The sequence below is a fragment of the Microtus oregoni genome, unplaced genomic scaffold, assembly GCF_018167655.1.
Source record: "Microtus oregoni isolate MIOR12 unplaced genomic scaffold, Mior012 000024F_ref0000369, whole genome shotgun sequence".
Lineage (NCBI taxonomy): Eukaryota > Metazoa > Chordata > Mammalia > Rodentia > Cricetidae > Microtus > Microtus oregoni.
Genome location: NW_024543083.1, coordinates 14627945 through 14645792, shown reverse-complemented (window position 1 = coordinate 14645792; position 17848 = coordinate 14627945). Strand labels below are relative to the sequence as shown.

The 17848-nt window shown below is 42.3% G+C and overlaps 1 protein-coding gene across 2 annotated transcripts in view; it reads right to left on the bottom strand.

The window, feature by feature from the left end:
* Positions 1-17848, bottom strand: part of Csmd1 (CUB and Sushi multiple domains 1) — a 1426468-nt gene that overhangs the window by 246465 nt on the left and 1162155 nt on the right. For both annotated transcript variants that reach the window (XM_041673587.1, XM_041673588.1), the window contains exons 19-21: positions 11830-11946; positions 9734-9949; positions 5223-5411 (exon numbers count right to left, since the gene is read on the bottom strand). In XM_041673587.1, the coding sequence (XP_041529521.1) occupies positions 5223-5411; positions 9734-9949; positions 11830-11946 (522 nt within the window). The remainder of the gene's footprint in view (positions 1-5222; positions 5412-9733; positions 9950-11829; positions 11947-17848) is intronic.

The window sequence follows — 17848 nt, the reverse complement described above, 5'->3', positions numbered from 1 at the left end:
CACCATCATCATCACCATCATATCATCATCATCACCATCATCATCCATCATCACCATCATCATCACCATCACCATCACATCATCATCATCACATCATCATCATCACCATCATCACCATCATCACCATCATTATCACCATCACATCATCATTATCACCATCATATCATCATCATCATCATCATCATCATCATCATCATCATCATCATCACCATCACCATCACATCATCATCATCTCTGCATGGGCAGTGTGTCTGGGGAGCCCAGGCCTCTGTCACATCAACTGCCTGGTGCTCTATTTGAAGTGGTTTATTTTCCTTGTTTCAGTCACAATGGAACAGGATTTCCCTGGCCCTCATACTGTTCACAACCATCAAACTTTCAAGTGCATTTTGTTTGCTTGTTCTGTTTTTCCTCTCCATGACGAACTTGCCAGGTAGAGAATTTTTACAGGCTGAACAGTAACAATCTTAGGTAGGTGCAATCCATCATGCTAAGGTTAGATTGCGATCTGCTTCAGGCAGACTGTTTAAAAATTAAGCCTATTCAGTCTGTAAAGATGGACACAGCAAATAAACGTGGAAATATGCCAAAGAGCATGAGAGGTCTCCTGAGCCCTGATGCTTCATCCCAGGGAGGAAATCGCTACAGAAAACAAAGCACCCACACTTAATAAGCAGGAGCTCCAATTTTCTCTCCGTAGAGGACAGTTCCTACCTCCCTTCCTCTCTGCCTGCCCCCATCCTCACGGGTATTTGCGGACTGCAGGTTCACAGTTTGCATCAGCTGACTAGACTTAGCCAGAACCTACCCCCCTGCCCTGTGGGTTCTACCCCAGAATGCACCAGAAACGTGGAAAGAATAAAACCTCTCTGCCACTCACACTGGGTAGTTACACCTCGTATCCAGACGGTACACTGGGTATTTACACCTCGTATCCAGATGGTACACTGGAGAACTAAGCTTATGGAAACGAATCATGGACAGGCCATGAAATCTTTGCTAACATTTAAATTTAAAATCTGGTGTCTTGTTACATTGCTGTTTTCAACTGGATTTCTGTTAACACAAATGAAAACTAGTTATTTTTCTTTTTCTACGATAATAGTAAACAAAGTACATGAAAGATAAAAAACAAAGCAACAACAAAGACAGGTGCTCAGAAGAGTGCAAAGTTAACTGATCTGAGTGCTGAAAATTCTTTGAGCTTTGTTCAAGGGATTCACTATGACCCCCTCATTACCACAGCAGCTAAATGTTTTCTTTTTAAGTCTTTTAAGATTTTTCTATAGTTCATTTAATATTTCCCTGAAGTTGTGGGTTATCATATCCCTTGATACAAAACACTTTCTTTTTTATAGAGGACCCTAATAAAACAGTAACAAAAACTGAACTCCTTTTGAGAGCTTTAGTCTTAAATCGACTCAAATAAAAGGAGCTGTGGAGGGCTGGGATCAGTTGACTCTGGCATTCATCCATCTATGCAGGGTGTCACCCTGTGGATCCAGTGCTCTCATGCTCCGAGAGCTGCTGCAGCAGATGACGCCTGCAAGGTCAAGCAACAGAACCCACAGATCCACACTGCTCAGATGCAGGCTGCAAGGCTGACACCACGATTCTCACGAACAATCTATATGGATTAACAAATATTCAATAATAGGAAAGCTATTTTGTTGGAGATGCTGATTCCTTAGTATTTGGTCATATGGAATATAGCTTTTCAATATGCCAGTGTGATACTTAAACTGGAGGCAGGCTTAAGCCACCTCATAGACTAGATCCTCTGCATAGCACTGAGGCCATAAGGTCAGACAGGTTCCAGGTTTGAAGATGTGACCACTGGGAGAAGAGATATATGTCTGCAGCTATTATAATTTTGTGCAAATTATGGTGGGGCCTCTGGGACTGTTGTGAAAAGGACAAAACTAATAATTCACTTTCATTTACATAGACACTTGATTTGGAGCAGGGGTATGGAGAACAGAAGACGAAAAAAAGCAGTAAAATAAAAGTAACAATATCTACTTCCCCATCACTCAAGGGCAATTTATCCTGACATTCAGATAAGCTGTGTACCTGTGCCCAGAACAGAGGAAGCCCTTCCCAATGAAACGTAAGTCCTGTATCGACTCAAGGTGTCTAGAAATTGCATGAATGGGGGTATTCACTCAGTTTCTTTTCATAACCCCATTTCTCTAATTCATGTTATCATTGGAAAAACCATTAAGAATAGACAGAAGTAAAAAAATTCAGCTATTTTTTTATAACAGTATGAATAAAGTGGCTGAAAAGATAGCTCAGTAAGTAGTTAAGAATACTTGCCACTCTTGGAGGGGGCCAGCAGTTTCCAGCACCCACATTGAAAGGCTCAAAATTACAGTTAAGTCCAGTTCTGAGGAACCTGTCACCCTCGTCTGGCCTCCAGAGACACTTGCATTTATATGTTCATATACATATAGACATAAATAAATAAATAAATAAATAAATAAATAAATAAATAAATAAATTTGTAAACACGTAATCAAGAGATATAAAGGAACTAAAGATTCAGGGGACGAAGATGATGACATCTAAACAGAATGTCCAATGATTTCACACTAAATTTAGTGCCAGAAGAAATGTCTCTCTAAAGTTTTTGCAACCACTGGACACTGGAGAATGTGTGAGGTTTTGTACCCTTGTAAAAAGGAACCTCTGTACAGAAAATATTGTTGGATGTGTGTTTCCATTAGAATATACATCTCATGTTCATTCATTTTAAATATGTCTGTACCATATCCTGTATAGTACATATTTCCTAGATATACTCAGCCTGAAATCACTGGGGTGTTTTGTAACTTTTGGCCAGGGACAAATCAATTTTATTTTCATAACTATTGATGAAAGGAAGAGAGGATATTCCTGGAACTCTAGGACCAGGATGGGTTTAAGAAGGTCTGTTGTAGCCGGGCGTTGGTGGCACATGCCTTTAATCCCAGCACTCAGGAGGCAGAGGCAGGCGGATCTCTTGTGAGTTCGAGGCCAGCCTGGTCTACAAAGGGAGTTCCAGGACAGGCTCCAAAGCTACAGAGAAACCCTGTCTCGAAAAACCAAAAAAAAAAAAAAAAAAAAAAGAAAAAAAAAAAGAGGGTCTGTTGTATCCTTCTGATGGATAGGTTGCTCTTCGGGCTCCAGAGAAGGAACGATAGATAGGTCCAAGGGATGATAATGAATCCAAGCAAATTCCTGACCCATGCCCACAGCACAAAGCCTTTCTTGGTTCAGATAAAGGCAAACTGAATGAAAACAGTACAAGCCTGGGTGAGCCTACCATGGCCATCACTAGGGGAAGGTTTTGTTTTTGAGTAAAATGGGAGGTGACTTAGCATGTTTCTATCAAGAGGTGAAAAAAGGTCTCAGGGTTCAGTGGGGACAGTCAGGTGTCAGTGCAGAGATGGCAGAATCCCGAGAGCTCAGAGAGACTCCTGAGCTGCATAGCCGAGGAACTGGAAGCCAGTGAGTGTGGGCCACTAGAGCGGTGCCAGGTGTGGTTTATGTCTGTTGGATTCAGTGTGGTGTGTGACACTCTATCAGAGCTGTCTTGCCACCTGCTGTGCTAGAAAGAAATCCAGAAGGAGCCCGCAAAGTCCAAAAAGCTGAATAGAGAAGAGGCCAATGCATGGCCCCTGGAGGCTCTTCCCAGGGCTGCGGGTGCCCGAGGGCCAATGGCATCTGCAAGCTATGGGATTTCCTGATGAGATTCTGCCTTAGCTGTCCTACCTTTAAGATACAGCCGCCAATACAATGCTTATTTCACAGACACACCGCTAACTAAACACATTAAGACAGGCAAAGTTCACAGTACCCTCCAGACAGAGCTCAGTCATTATTTCATATTTAAGACAACAGTGTAAAATCTTGACTACTGAGAAAAACAGGGTTGTAATGATGAAAGGAAGTAAAACAGCATAACACCTGACTGTCACAATCTCTAGGCTAATTGCTCGATTCTATTCAGGTGGGGTTTCCCCAAAACTCAAACTGTAACTCAAACTGTTAAAATATTTGAATGTGGAGAACTCACCCCAGAGAACTCTGGGAAATCCCCAGAACAATGTCCAGATAGTCTTTGAAACTTGGGTGAGGTTTTTCAACACAGGATGAGAGTGGGGAAAGATGGGAAGAGGAAGAAACCACTTTTGATGTTGAAAACTTTGTCTCCTGACTCCGTGGCTCATGAGAAGCCAAAGGCCACCACTGACTGTTGGACGCAAAGCATTCCTAAGTCATGCCCAGAATAGAAGAAACATGGCCATATTCTGCTAACCTTGGGTATTTTCTCCTTATTCAGTTTCTCCAGGCCTCCCACACCTGCTTATGTTTTGTGACCTGGGGGTTTAGAATGACCCTTTGATCCACTTCTGTGAACCTGGGAGTCTTGAAGGATATCAGGGCTTATCTCTTGCATTCTTTTTTCTTTGTTAGGGTGCCTGTCTGTTTAAAGAATTGGTCCTGAGAAGACCTCTGCTGAGTGTTGTGGCAGAGCAACAGGTGCCAGACTGCATCTCAGGAATAATGACCAGGTCTTCGGGTGCCACAGAGGTCTTGGGCTGAAGCCAGAATGGCAATGGTGGCTCCACTCTTCCAGTCAATGCCCAATGGGAGTACAGTACCACTGCCCTGAACTACTGCACTGATGTCAGCTTGTTCTGAGAACCTCCTTGAAAATAACCCAAACAAAGGCCTGTACTAGACCGCATAGCAGAACAACTGTCTGCCTTCTCACAGATGACAAACTTTCATCCCAACACTGGTGATGCTTCTTGGTCGGGATGTACAGCAAACACACAACCAAGGGCTCCAATGGAAACAAAGGCATTATTATGAACTGCTCTTTGTCATCATAGGGAGTATGAATCTCAGCAACCGCAGAGCTGGTCTTACTATAGTGTGTCTTCTAGTATTTCCCTTTCCTCATTTTCTGAGTTTATTATTGTTATTATTATTACTATTACACTTATGTTTCTGTGAAACTTCATAGAGACCGGTCTCCTTTTCCTACTCACAGACCCTTCTAACTGACAGAGACACAGTTTATAGATGAGATAAATTAGGCTCCAAAAGGGAGGTAGCTCCCCACAGCCCAGACGGGTCCAGCTTCACCTCTGTCTTTCCTGGCCAGCCCCCTCCCTGTTTCCTGACCCACTGCCCATGGATGAATGAAATGAAAGCGTGTGGCCACCTACCCACACACCTTGGCAGAGGTGCACTCCACACTCGGCGTCCCCCACCCAGGCAGGTAAGCTTGGTTGCACCTTCTAAGCGGTATCCCTGGAAGCAGGTGAAAGCCAGTGTGTCACCCACACCAAACTGGAACCCAATTCTGCGGCTGAAGGCAGGGACTCCAGGGTCATCACAGGGCTCCAGGTCATATTCTGAAAACAAAAAAGACAGGGCTGATAGTAAGCTTTCTCATCAGACTTTCCTTTACTGGCCTGCTCTCAGGCTGGCTCAGCCTACTTTCTTAGACAGCCAGGACTATTTGCCTAGGGATGATCCTTTAGAGAGAGAGATACTCCTAAATTAAACAGAAATCAGGACGGGCCCACTCACAAGCCACTATTATCCAAACAATTTCTCAATTGGAGGGTCCCTTTTCCTAGGTGACTCTATGTTTTGTCAAGCTAATGATAAAAACTAAGCAGAAGAGAGATGAGGAAAGCTAACTGAGGAACGCTCTTTACTGTAGGAAGAGCAGGGCCATTTCTCCCAAGGGAGCTGTGTTATCAAGTGGGAACCTTGACTGTGGTTTTATGGAAAGGTGCCTCTAATTTCTGGTTTCCAATCTCCAATTCTCCAATCTTTACATCTTAAAATCAGTATTGTCAATGAACACAGAGAGTAATCTAATTCGTTGGTGCTTTCCTTATTGCTTTATTTTCAAACCCAACCATTTTTCATTCTTATCAGGTTATTAGAATTTTACTAAAATCTCACTGTAGAACACTCGACATAAGCTCCTCCTTCATCTCATCAAGTAACTGCTTAACCTCTGAGGTCTACACTGCCACTGTCGCCTGCTCTGTTCTACACTTGGGGCAAATATCTGCTTTAGATCTAAAACACTCAAACTCAGCTCAGCATTGCGGGAGAGCACTTCCTAAATTGACCTGAGTTTACTATGCTCCAGGGAGGGGAAAGATGGGAAGGGTAACCCATTGAGCTCAAGAACGGGCAACCCAGAGACTCTGCAGGAAACACTGGAATGAAGACATCCCAACTCAGCAGACATTTCTGCCTGGGGTTATTTTCCTTCTTCCTGAAAAATGTGCTGCACACTCGGAAAATAAATGTTCTCTCCTTGTAAGAACAATTGGAAACTCTTTGCAAATACACTAGAGACACCGATGCTTTACCGACTACATTTTGTACAAAGGCACCCCAAAGAAATAAGAGTCTTTTCTTTGTGTCTACTTCATTTTGTAATTTATTCCTTAATTTTTTAAATATTTATTTCATTTTTATTTACATTTATGTGTGTGTGCACGTGCACATGTATAAGTGTATCCACAGAGGTCAAAGGAAGACATTGGATCCCCTCTAGAGTTACAAGTGACGGCGAACACATGAATGCTAGAACACTAATTCAGAACCTCTATAAGAGCAGCAAGTGATTTTAACCACTGGTCCACCTCTCCATCCCCTTATTTTGTCGTTTAGGCGAAGCCCTCACTGTGTGCCTGTTAGAACAGAAAGGGTCTAATTTTATCCCATGGGAAATGGGGGGGTGTATTAATTTCTGTTATCCATATACATAGCAGTGGCATCTCATATTTATTGCTATTTATTAAGTTTATCATGGTGTACACTTACATTGTGCATTCCCTGTATTTTTTATTTCATAAAAGCATACTCATTTTATTTTATATGTATGATTGCTTGCCTGCATGCATACATATATATGGTGTGTGTGTGTGTGTGTGTGTGTGTGTGTGTGTACATTTGTGTGTGTATGTGTGTCTTGAGCCTATGGAAGTCAGAAGAGGTCATCAGATACCCTGAAATTAGAGTTATAGATGTTTGTGAGCTACCAACTGGGTGGAGAGAATTGAACCCAGATCCTCTACAAGAGCAAAACATGCTCATAACTAAGGAGCCATCTTTTCAGGGCCATTCTTTATAATTTTTACAACAGAAAGGAACTACATTGCTCTCCAGGCTTTACCTTCCTTTCAACTAAAAGGTTTTCATTTGGGAAATTATCTTCTAATTTTTCTTCACTTGCTATCTCAGCTTTCCACGTTAGCATGGTCCTGTGTGCTTCAGGGCCTGCCTTACACGGAACATAGGAACTGGGTTCCACAAAGGCAGCTAGCCTGCTAACGCAGGGCCACGTCTCAGGGGGTTACAGTGCAGCTGCTCTGGAAGTGTGGGCTGAGTCATTAAAGCGCAATGAAAGAGTGAGTAATTTCCTCGAAGGATCCAGTGCTCACAGCTCAGCCATGGAAAGAGACGCCATCCCCTATAGACACTTGTGTGGCCAAGTAAAGCAAATGAACAGTATAGAGATATTCACTTTTGTAGGTGCTATGATTGCAATATGTCCATTAATGGCCACTCTGGAATTCAATGGCCATTGTAACAGTACATGAGGATGGAGAGGTGAGAGGTGAAGAGACTGCTCCCCATCAAATACAAGATGGCTCAGTGGTGCTAGAGCTGCAGGGAGCTCCTCGCACCAAGAGTCTGCTCAGCTCCACTTCTCCGTGTAGAAGCCTCCCTGATACTTTGCCTGGCACCCCGAGCTGAGCAGTACAAAAAACTGCCGTCAGGTCTACAGGATACAGTCTTACATTTACGGCCATAGAATCACCAGCCTAAAAAATTACACTCATCTAGTAATAGACAAAAGCCACAAAAAACAAACAAACAAAAACCAATACAACAACAACAAAAACCCAGAACCCACATTTTGCTGTGCAGTGACTTGTGTGTTAGATAAAGAGTGGATCAAGAAAAAAACAGTTGGGCTGAGGTTTAATTTCTGAAGTTTGTTGCTTTGGTCTGACAGACTGGTCCCAAGTTATGCCTTGGATGGGTACTGGGCATTTCTTTCATGAAAGGGTTAAAACTTGAGCGTTGTATGACAAGGATGCAAGGGAGCCACCTCGCTTCCCTGCTGCCGTGTGATGACACAGCTCAGAAGCAGCAATAGACGGCAGAACCTAGTGCTGAGACCTCCTAGCAAGCCGAACTTGACGGTGGAATGCTTATTCCTCCCCAGAGTCTCTGCCGTTCTGTTATAGCAGCACAGATGGACTGAGGCACACATCCAAAGACCCGACCGTCAGCTGTGCACTGGGAGCAATAGAATTAAGAAACAGATGGGGAAAGATGAATGAAAACTGCACAGACCCCTGGGCAACGTCTGTGGAAGGCAGCCACGGGCCTCGCCGCCATCTCCTTCTCTAGAGTATTCTATTTAAACTCATTATAGATCAGGATGCAAGAACATAGACGGGAGGGAAATTCTCATGGTGACCATAAGAGATCCTCTAAGGAAACTATGGGAGAGGGATTCAGGCACCACCATTAGGAGACTGAACTCTATCATTGATACAGTGGCCAATAACAATATTATTATGACTATAGTAAACTTTCAAGAAATTTGATCCAGTCCTCAGAGCCTCCTTTGTTCTTAAACTTAGCAAGAAAACCAGCTGAATCAAATTAAGGTAACTGAAGCTCTTTGAAATTAGAAAACTACCCTTAAGGAGAACTGTTAGAGAGTTGTTCCATTTTAGATAAAATAACTTCATGCCATGAGCCCCTCCACGTGACCAATGGGCCACAGAGCTGCTAGGGAGCCAGCGGGACTCTTCTATCCATGAAATATAAGATGAATCATCAAATATTACAACAATCACTAAGTGCCCCAGTAGGGTTTATGGAATTTAGTCTTAAGGAGATCCTCTACACAGAAGAAATCACAGATAATTAAGGTACTCACAGACCATATTATAAAACTGAATTACTTCTGAGCCATGAAGGATGAAATGTGGGGTTTTGGTCGCAGCATTGAGTGTGTCAGCACACGTGAGTGTAACTGTTCACCCCATTGGTGGTTAGAGGTCACTTCCTGTCAGTGGGGTGTGTAGATAATGAAGAAGAGTGAGGATGAAGATGAGAGCTCTTCACTTTGACCAGTATTTTCCTCATCTCTAAGAAGACTACCTATGTCAAAAGCATCACAGATTATGCAATCTCACCTATGCAAATAATGCCAAATGCAGCAGAAGTTCCATACACACCACCTCCCATGGAAAGCAAGAAAAAAAAGTTTCTTGACTCTGGCAAGAGATTGCCACCATGCATAATTCTGATAAAGGAACTAACACGCTGTCCTTTTCTGTCTGTGAGTGATTCTCTACTGGAGAGGCAAGAATCCATGACAGCTGCCCCTAAACATTGATCCCAAGTAGTGGGGATTGCTCAGAGCTGGTGGAACTGATAAGGAGAAGTGAGCAAGGACACCTTTTCAGGAAATAGTTGTATTTACCAATTTCCAAAGAAGAGAATGTACGTGTAATGCAAGGCTGAAGGGCATAGAGAGAGGAAGAGGGGGAGATGAAGAGAGAGATAGAGAGAAACTGAGACACAGGACACACACACACACACACACACACACACACACACACAGAGGAGAGAGAGAGACAGAGAGAGAATCTGAGACAGAGACAACAAAGGGCTAACATACCTGCAAACGTGATGTTGAAGCCCTCATAGGAGATGGAGAAGTCAGAGATGAACCGGAGCTGCGCAGTGAAGTTTCCAAACAAGCCAGCCTTGATGGTGTGGGGCAACACTGAGCCAGTGAGCCTGGCCACTGGCTCCGAGAAACTCCCATCCTCCGTGATCAGCAAATAGTCATGGGAACTTTCGAGATGGAAGGTGTGGAAATTCATCTGTACTCCTGAGAGATGAGGGCGGGACAGTCGATTTAACTGCAGCTGAAAAGAATCTCTTCTGGGCATAATTATAGACATCAAAGGTTTGGATCAAAATATCTTAAATTGTTAAATATTAAAGTTATCTTGTATGACTCTAACTTTGAACTTTCAGAGAAGATTAGACAGAGGCAGTTCTAAAATCAAGAAGTATTAAGCAAAAACAAGTATTCAAATAGTTACAGGATCAGTTACAGACAGATGCTGCCATGGGTTTTTATGTAGATATGAACACAGATGTTGATACAGAGGAGCTGCATGTAATTACTGATCCACCCAGGATAAAGGTAAGATGTAGAAACTAATTGAACACCAGCATGGTTATGATACTGATGTTCACATGGACAAGAACGAACACAGATGTAGATATCATCACAGGTGTGTGCAGATGGCCATCTGTGACAAGGGGGTTACAAGAGTGGCCACAAATACAGATAAAGACGTAAAGGAATCTATAGATACAGGTGTGGGTTTGTAAGGACAATAAGAAGGTTGATGCTTGAATGAATTCACTAAAGATCCCCAGGCACAGGGCAGGGGGTGTTCACCCCAGAGAGACAAAACACTGAAAATCTCTCCATTTCGTTTCTCTAACTTTATAAATATTAGTTTGGAGATAAGAGATGAAAACATACACTGCTGAGGGCAAATTCTCTTGAAATTAAAGTTTTGTAGGCCTCATGCTGTCTCCATAGAAACCAGGTTCATCATGCACTATTTCTGAACTTTACTTCTGCTGAAGCAAATAAAATGACCATAAGTGGATTCCTTTAAAGACTTACATTTTTTCTAATTAAAACACCTTAGTTATTCGTAATCTGTTTCATCTTAAATTATTTCAGGGCCACATTTTTCTTTCTTAGGGTTTTTAATCATTATTGTTTATATGTGTACTCATGGTTCTCTGTGTAGATATGTGCACGTGAGCACAGCTGCCCTCAGAGGCCAGAGGCATCTGACCTCCTTAGCATTGGAGTTATAGCTTGTGAGCTGACTGGTGTAGGTGCTTGGATTTGAACTCAGGTCCTCTGCAAGAGTAGCATGTCCTCTTGTCTGCTGCACCACCTCTCCATGTTTTTAATTTGTTCTCAGGGATGAGTGTCAAACATATCTACAGGGCACTGTAATGTGAGGTCAGTGTAACATCTAGGTCAATAAAACACCAAGTGGATTCAAATGCACATTGAAAGGCAGAATCTATTTGACTAAGTTACTCCAGGGTCATCTATGAGAGAAGAAATTTTATCCACAAAAATACAAGACATCAAAATTGTATATACACATTGTAAAGTGATCATTGCAACTGTATTCAGGTCTCTGGCACAAGATAAAGACTGGGTTTTTTTTGTTTTTATTCTTAAAATTAAAAGCCTCTTTAAAAATGACAGGTATACTTATAGATATAAGAACATACCCAGGGTACCTTGCTAAATCCAGTATTTATAATCTACATTTCCCACACAAAATACCACCTGGCTTCTTTGCATTTTCCACTTGTCTAAGTTCTGGATTTATTGTAAGGACAATGCCAAGCAAATTTAGAACAGAAACATGAATGTTTCTCAGACATACCGAAGTTTAAACAATCTCCTCATCTTATATTGAATCAATATTCACATTTTATTTAATTGGAACTCACTTTTCTTATCATTATATTTAATTTCCAAGTTGCCAGGTTACTGAATGGAGAACAACAAGACCAACAAAAGCGACCTCTGCTTCACTCTAGTCTCATAAAAAATAACAGTTAAGAGCTTAGAAACCAAGAAAAGTCATTCATCCTCTGGGTTTTTTTTTCCTTACTGTCTCCTCTAGTCCAGGCTCCCCAGTGTGCCCTTTGTCTTACCCTTGCCATGAGAGACTTCAATGGTCCACGTACAGTTCAGAGAGTTTGGGTAGAAGTCTGGAAATCCTGGAGAAAGGACAGTTCCACTCTTTCCATGAATGTAGCCTCCACACAGGGCTGAAATAACAGGAAACATGGCAGTCTACAATGATTGTGGGAAAGAGTGCTTCTAATGGACAGTGAACTTGCATAACTATTAGCAGGATAAAATTGAAATTTAGACATTTCTTTTTACTTGCAGTTATGAGATGCCAGTTCCCAAGCGGGTATCTACATCACAGCACAGCCATAAAACCTAACTCAGGGTAGAGTGGGGCAGAGAACTCCAGTGTCAATGCATCAGGAGAACTGACGATGCATTAAGCTCTAGTTCCCACCCTCCAGGGGGGAATTTAACAGCCCTTTGATGAATTAAAAATTCTTGTCACATGCAAGGCTATGTTCAAACAAACTCAAAGACTTAAGATCCAGAAAGTTACCTATAATAATTCAAGCAGGAAAGAAATAATAGGCAGCAGTAAAATATATTTAGTATTTAAAGAATTTTTGTTAGACATGATAAAATCATTAAACACATGAAGCCAAAGCACAAGACCAAGCCACCTAAATTCTAATATGGATGGGGAGGGGCATAGGAAGTCTCACCCCTAGATGAGGAGCTACTGGTAAGAGATGGCTATTATAAAATGAGAGTCAATTTTCTTCAGGGCTTCAGCCCCTGAGAGACCTCACATGCTCCAGTGAATGGCCCTACAACAATCACATACAGACAGCACTAAGAACTTAAAAGAGAAAGAGTGCACCTGAAGTTTGACAGGAAAAAGTAGAAGGGAGACACAGAAGAAATTGGACAGAAAAAAATGGAAGTATGAAATTGATTAAATACGGGTATAAGCAAGGAAAAATTAGAAATAAAATTATGGTGCATATATGTGTGAATTGTGGAAAAGACATTTTAAAGAGAGAAATGTTTTTTCTTTTTTGCTGTGGGAGTTCCTTCAGCCAATAGCCTTTAAGATACCAGCCCACTTTGGTATGGTCTTCTATACTATAAATGAGCTGTAAAGCATGTGCTCGCTCTCTCGCTTCTGGCTGCTGGATTTGGTTCCTATTCCCCATTCTTACAGAGGACTGTGACCTGTGAGTCTACCCCTAAATAAATAACCCATTATATGTGATTCTAAACTAGTGTGGGATTATTTTGTAACTTCCATCATCATGTTTTTACTCCTCTAGTTTCCTTTTAAGATTTAAACACACACCCACACACCTATATCCACATTCATATGTAATACTCGTAAGATTTGCCAGTCTCTTGACTTTGTCAGTGACACACACTTGTAGACAGATGTGGAGCCTCCATACTTGATTTACAGTTATGGAGGCTTAATGATCAAGTTGAGGTCATTGGCATTCCTGTACCCTTACTCATTCATTGCTTCTTTGTTCTGGAAACATTCAAAGGACCATAGGCTGGTTGCTTTGACATAGTCAATTAATTCTTGCAAGCTACAGTCACCCCCAACTTGCAGTATGACAATATAAGTAAGTATCTCCTACCATGCTACATTCTCAGAAGCTTTTCTACCTGGTGTTCTACTGGATGATCCTATGAGACAACCTCTTCAGTTTTCAATGTCATCTAAAGTGTGGAGAGAAATCTAATATAGTCTCTGTTATGGTTAGTTTTTGTCAACTTATTTTAGATACACTCTAAATAAAATGGAAAGAGGGTCTCAACATGGATCATCTAGATCAGGTTACTCTATGGGCATGTGGAGGGTCAAATGCACTGCTGTTGTGGGGTGTATGACATACTGAGGACCATAGCTGTGTGACCCTTGATGACAGATTCTGGAAGGTGACATGCCTGTGAATGGAGCCAAGCACAGAGAATGGAGAGCACTGTCCAAGACTTGTGCAGAGTTGGAGGAATTGGCATGGGTGGTCAGAGGGGGCTAAGAGAAAGGGCCTCAGAAAGTCTGAGCTGGGAGGTCCCACATAATACCTGAATGAGAACACACGTGGCTAGAATGTTCAAAAGAAAAGTGGCCCTCGAATAGTACAGGCTTGCTTGCAGAGGAGTTCTGCATGGCGGAAAGGGAAAGTGAGAAGCCCTTGGAGCCAGCTGTAGTTGTCCACAGGTGTCTCCCATGCTTCTTAGGCCATTGAAGGGGGATGACATTTTTCTGAGGCAGATGAAGGGACACATTAGGTCCCTGCCTGTGGAGTGCATGGGCTACTGCAGGGATAATCAGGTCACAACACTGCTCTGTAAGCCATAGGGAGAAAAGAAAGCAGATGGCCAGATGTTAGTGGCAGTGGGGAGAGAGGGGCAACAGGCATTAGCTATAGAGCCATCACAGCTTTCTGCTGTCAGGACTGGTCCAGCAGTAGTAAGGTTTCAAGACAGATGCCTAAGTATAGCATGGGCAGGGAATGGAGATGTTTGGAGAGTGCGGGGGTCAGCTTTGGTGATGCTATTGGGTGTCCAGGCAAAGGGCTGGGGCTGGAATGGGGCAGATGAATCAGCTTCCCATGGGAAACACTGGCCAGGAAGCAGGAAGGCACAGTGGTGGACGGTCAGTCATATACCATATATGTGATCTAATAGTGGAGATGGAAGATTCTAGAGAAGAAACTGAAGTAGAGGGACCAGGACAGGATGGAAGGAAACGGAGCCCTGAGGTCCTGATTGTAGTAGATGTATACAGTGAATCTTAATTTATTTTGGGACAGGCATAAATCAGCCCAATAAATTCTCAAAATCTTATGAAGGATTTAACTGTAGGAAATTAAAGTCTTTTATAACACTTTAACAGTGAGATGCCTTATATTCAATGTTTCTAGGACAAAGTACTCTGAAGACTGCCAGTGCACCTCAACTCATAAATAGTAGTTCATATCCAACTATATTGAATAATTACAAAATCCATAATTCATTGTCTGCAGGCTAACCTGTGTATGCCACTGTGTGCCTGTGTCATCCTTCAGGGCCGTGGCTTAGCGACTGCTCCCCCTGCTTTGGAAATGGGGTCCCCACTGAGTCTAGAGTGCTCTGATTCACTAAGCTGGCCACGGAGCACCAGAGTCCTGCCTGTCTCTGCCTCCCCAGTGCTGTTCAGTGATGTCCCATTCTACTGCGGAAGACTCAGAGGTCTAATAAGCTTTCCTTTGGAGCATGTGGGGAGAAAATTGCAGGCAAGCCTGGTCTTCCTGTCCATCTTGATCCCGTGGGTGCATACAAAGCTCTCCCTGGCCCTCTTACTATCAGCAATCTAAATAAAAATAACTGCAGAGACCACAGGCTTAAGGAGAGGGGAATTTGATATTCAGAGAATGGAACTGAAATTCTCAGCTAAATCTGAAGAGAGAAGAGAATAAGATAAAACGCAGACTTTTACTTCAGGGTCCCTACAGGACTTGACTATTCATAGATGGCCATGTCTCTGTTCCCTTAGCAGAGCCACCAATTTAACCACACAGAATTTGAATTACATGAATCTATTTCTTTATGCACCGTGGAGACTTTTCTGAGGAGTTATAAAAGCTACAGTAAAAATTTACTTCTAACTTCCTTCAGGCTGTACCTCTGAAAGTTTGTCTTTTGTGTTTCTAATATCTACCCCACTGTCTAGGACCCAGACAGGTTTTATCAAAAAGCCCCTTGGACAGAAGACTAAAATATTCAGAAAATAGAAAAGGGAAGAGTAGGGGAAGGATAACATCTTTCCCCAGGTGTGCCAAGGGTAAGCTCCCACCGAAGATCACATTTGGTGTTGTCCTCTGCTTGGATCTCAGTTTCCATTACAAATCCTTGACTGGGGCCGTACCCTGGTCATACTAACACCCCTTCATGCTCTCAGGCATACAAAATAATATTCAAAGAAGTCCCTGACATCTCCAAGATATAATCTAGTGGGAAAAGCAAAAGTAATTACTGAAAAATATCGATAACAAAGTGTAGCTTATTCTGCAAGGAAAAATGCCAAGCAGCTTTCAGACCTCAGAGGTAGCCCAGGTGTGTAGTCTACAAAGTGATGTTGAGATGGCAAGGAAGAAGGTGAGCTGCTGCCCACAACTGGCAAGGTGGAAACCCCGTAAGTGAGGACATGCTGGTAGGATGTGGGGGAAGTTGTTCCTCCTACTTGCCCTGTGGTATGTGTGCTCATGCATGTCTTTGGCCTGTTCACATCAGCTTGACTTGGAAAGAGACATCTATCTGAAACCCTACAGACCTCCCATGGATACCACAGTGACTCTTTTCCAACATTCTCACCTCCTTTCTCCACGTGTGTTGTCTCTCAGATCACGACAAGAGTTGTCTAAAGCACTGAAGTTTACAGACTCAATTTTCACTTCTTAGATCCAAGACAGGATGTAAGAAGTTCAAGACTCAGTGTCTACCTTCACTGAGGAAGATAGGGGCTGACATATGGGGGCTATACCCAGAACACAGTCCTTTTTCATGAGGGTTGAAGTTACAAGAGAGGGAAGAATAAGGTGCCATAGATTCTGCTCTCTCCCTGTTAGGTGCCTCACAATGTCCACAGAAGCCGAAGACCCTCAAGTCCACATAGCCTCTTCCTTGAACTATTCTCATCTGTCAACTACATGAACATGATTTGTGACTTCACTCTGTCCTATACCCCCAACATCACACCTTATATGTGGCGTGTCTGCCTATCCCTAGTTCATCTTTTCTTTGTGCCTTACCCTGCAGAAGGACCCCAGGGCCTTACATTGCTAGACAAGTGCTCTACCACCAAGCTAAAGGCCTTGCCTTGTTCTGGAAACTTCAACTGGTCTATTTGGGTCTTTCAATATAATTGAACTCTGGCTTCTTGGCCTAGTGTCTTCTTTGAAAAAAAATTCCACGTGAAGCACAAAGCCTTATGCTTCATTTTTATTCTTCCTTTTCTCATTTTCATTAATTTCTGAGGTTTTTGTGTTTACTTTATGGGGATGGGACTAAGAAAGTAGAGCTGTATTTCTGTTTCTCTCTTTTGCAGGGTGACCCCTGGCCCTGTAGTTGACAGGATTCGCTGACTAGATCTACTTCTTTGCACATTTATTTATATTGGACTTGTATTCTCAAAGGAGACATTAGACAGACACCCTGCATTTCAAGGCAGTATTAAATTAGGACTGTCCAGATGTAGAAGGCAAGCTCTCTAAGACACATTCGTAACTATTCCCACTCTCAGAGATGAAGGACTCTGGCTGAGGGGTCCTGAGCCATCGTCTTGAGTTGTGATATACCCAGGGACACCTTGAACTGTGTCTCACTACTCCTCCCTCAGCAACCAGAGTTCATCACTAACCCCCATAACCTTCTGCTCACTCTTTTTTATTTTTTTGCCCTGAGTAAAATGATTTCTTCAGAATCAGGTCTCTTCGGGAAGCCCAACCTTGAATGATGCCTCCCAGGCGCCTCTAGACTGCACATTATAAACCTTATATTTTATGTTTTCATCTCTCTATTCCCAGACAGTTTTCTTTCTTTGCTTGCTTCAAGAACTCTATTTCTCCTTATGCAGAAGTTAACTATTAGACAGCAAACACAATTGTTTTGCACTAAATGTTTGTGGAAAGAATAAACATTTGGCAAAAATATTTAATAACAACATTTCCAAAATGATCCGTGCACTCGTCCTTTCCCCAATGAAAGGAAGACAAAGACTCCAATCCTCAATTTCTTTCTTTAAAATTGTCATGTGCGAACAACGGTTTGTAAATGAAACAAATGCAGTACTTGGAAAAGGGAAAGACAAGGTTTATCTTCGTTTCAGGTGAGATAAAATATTATAATTAATTCTAATTTATGTTTCCTTGCGGAGGACTATGAATTTTTAGAGGTTTACATTTCCTATTGATGTAGGGTTTATTGCAATAAAAACCTGTGAGATTTAAAAGACTGTGTGAGATTAGAAAGGCAAAGGAGATTCTCAGAGCTCAGTGCAAACAGCCAGGACTAAATAAACTCTCATGCAAACCCTTAAACTCTCCTAGAATGGGA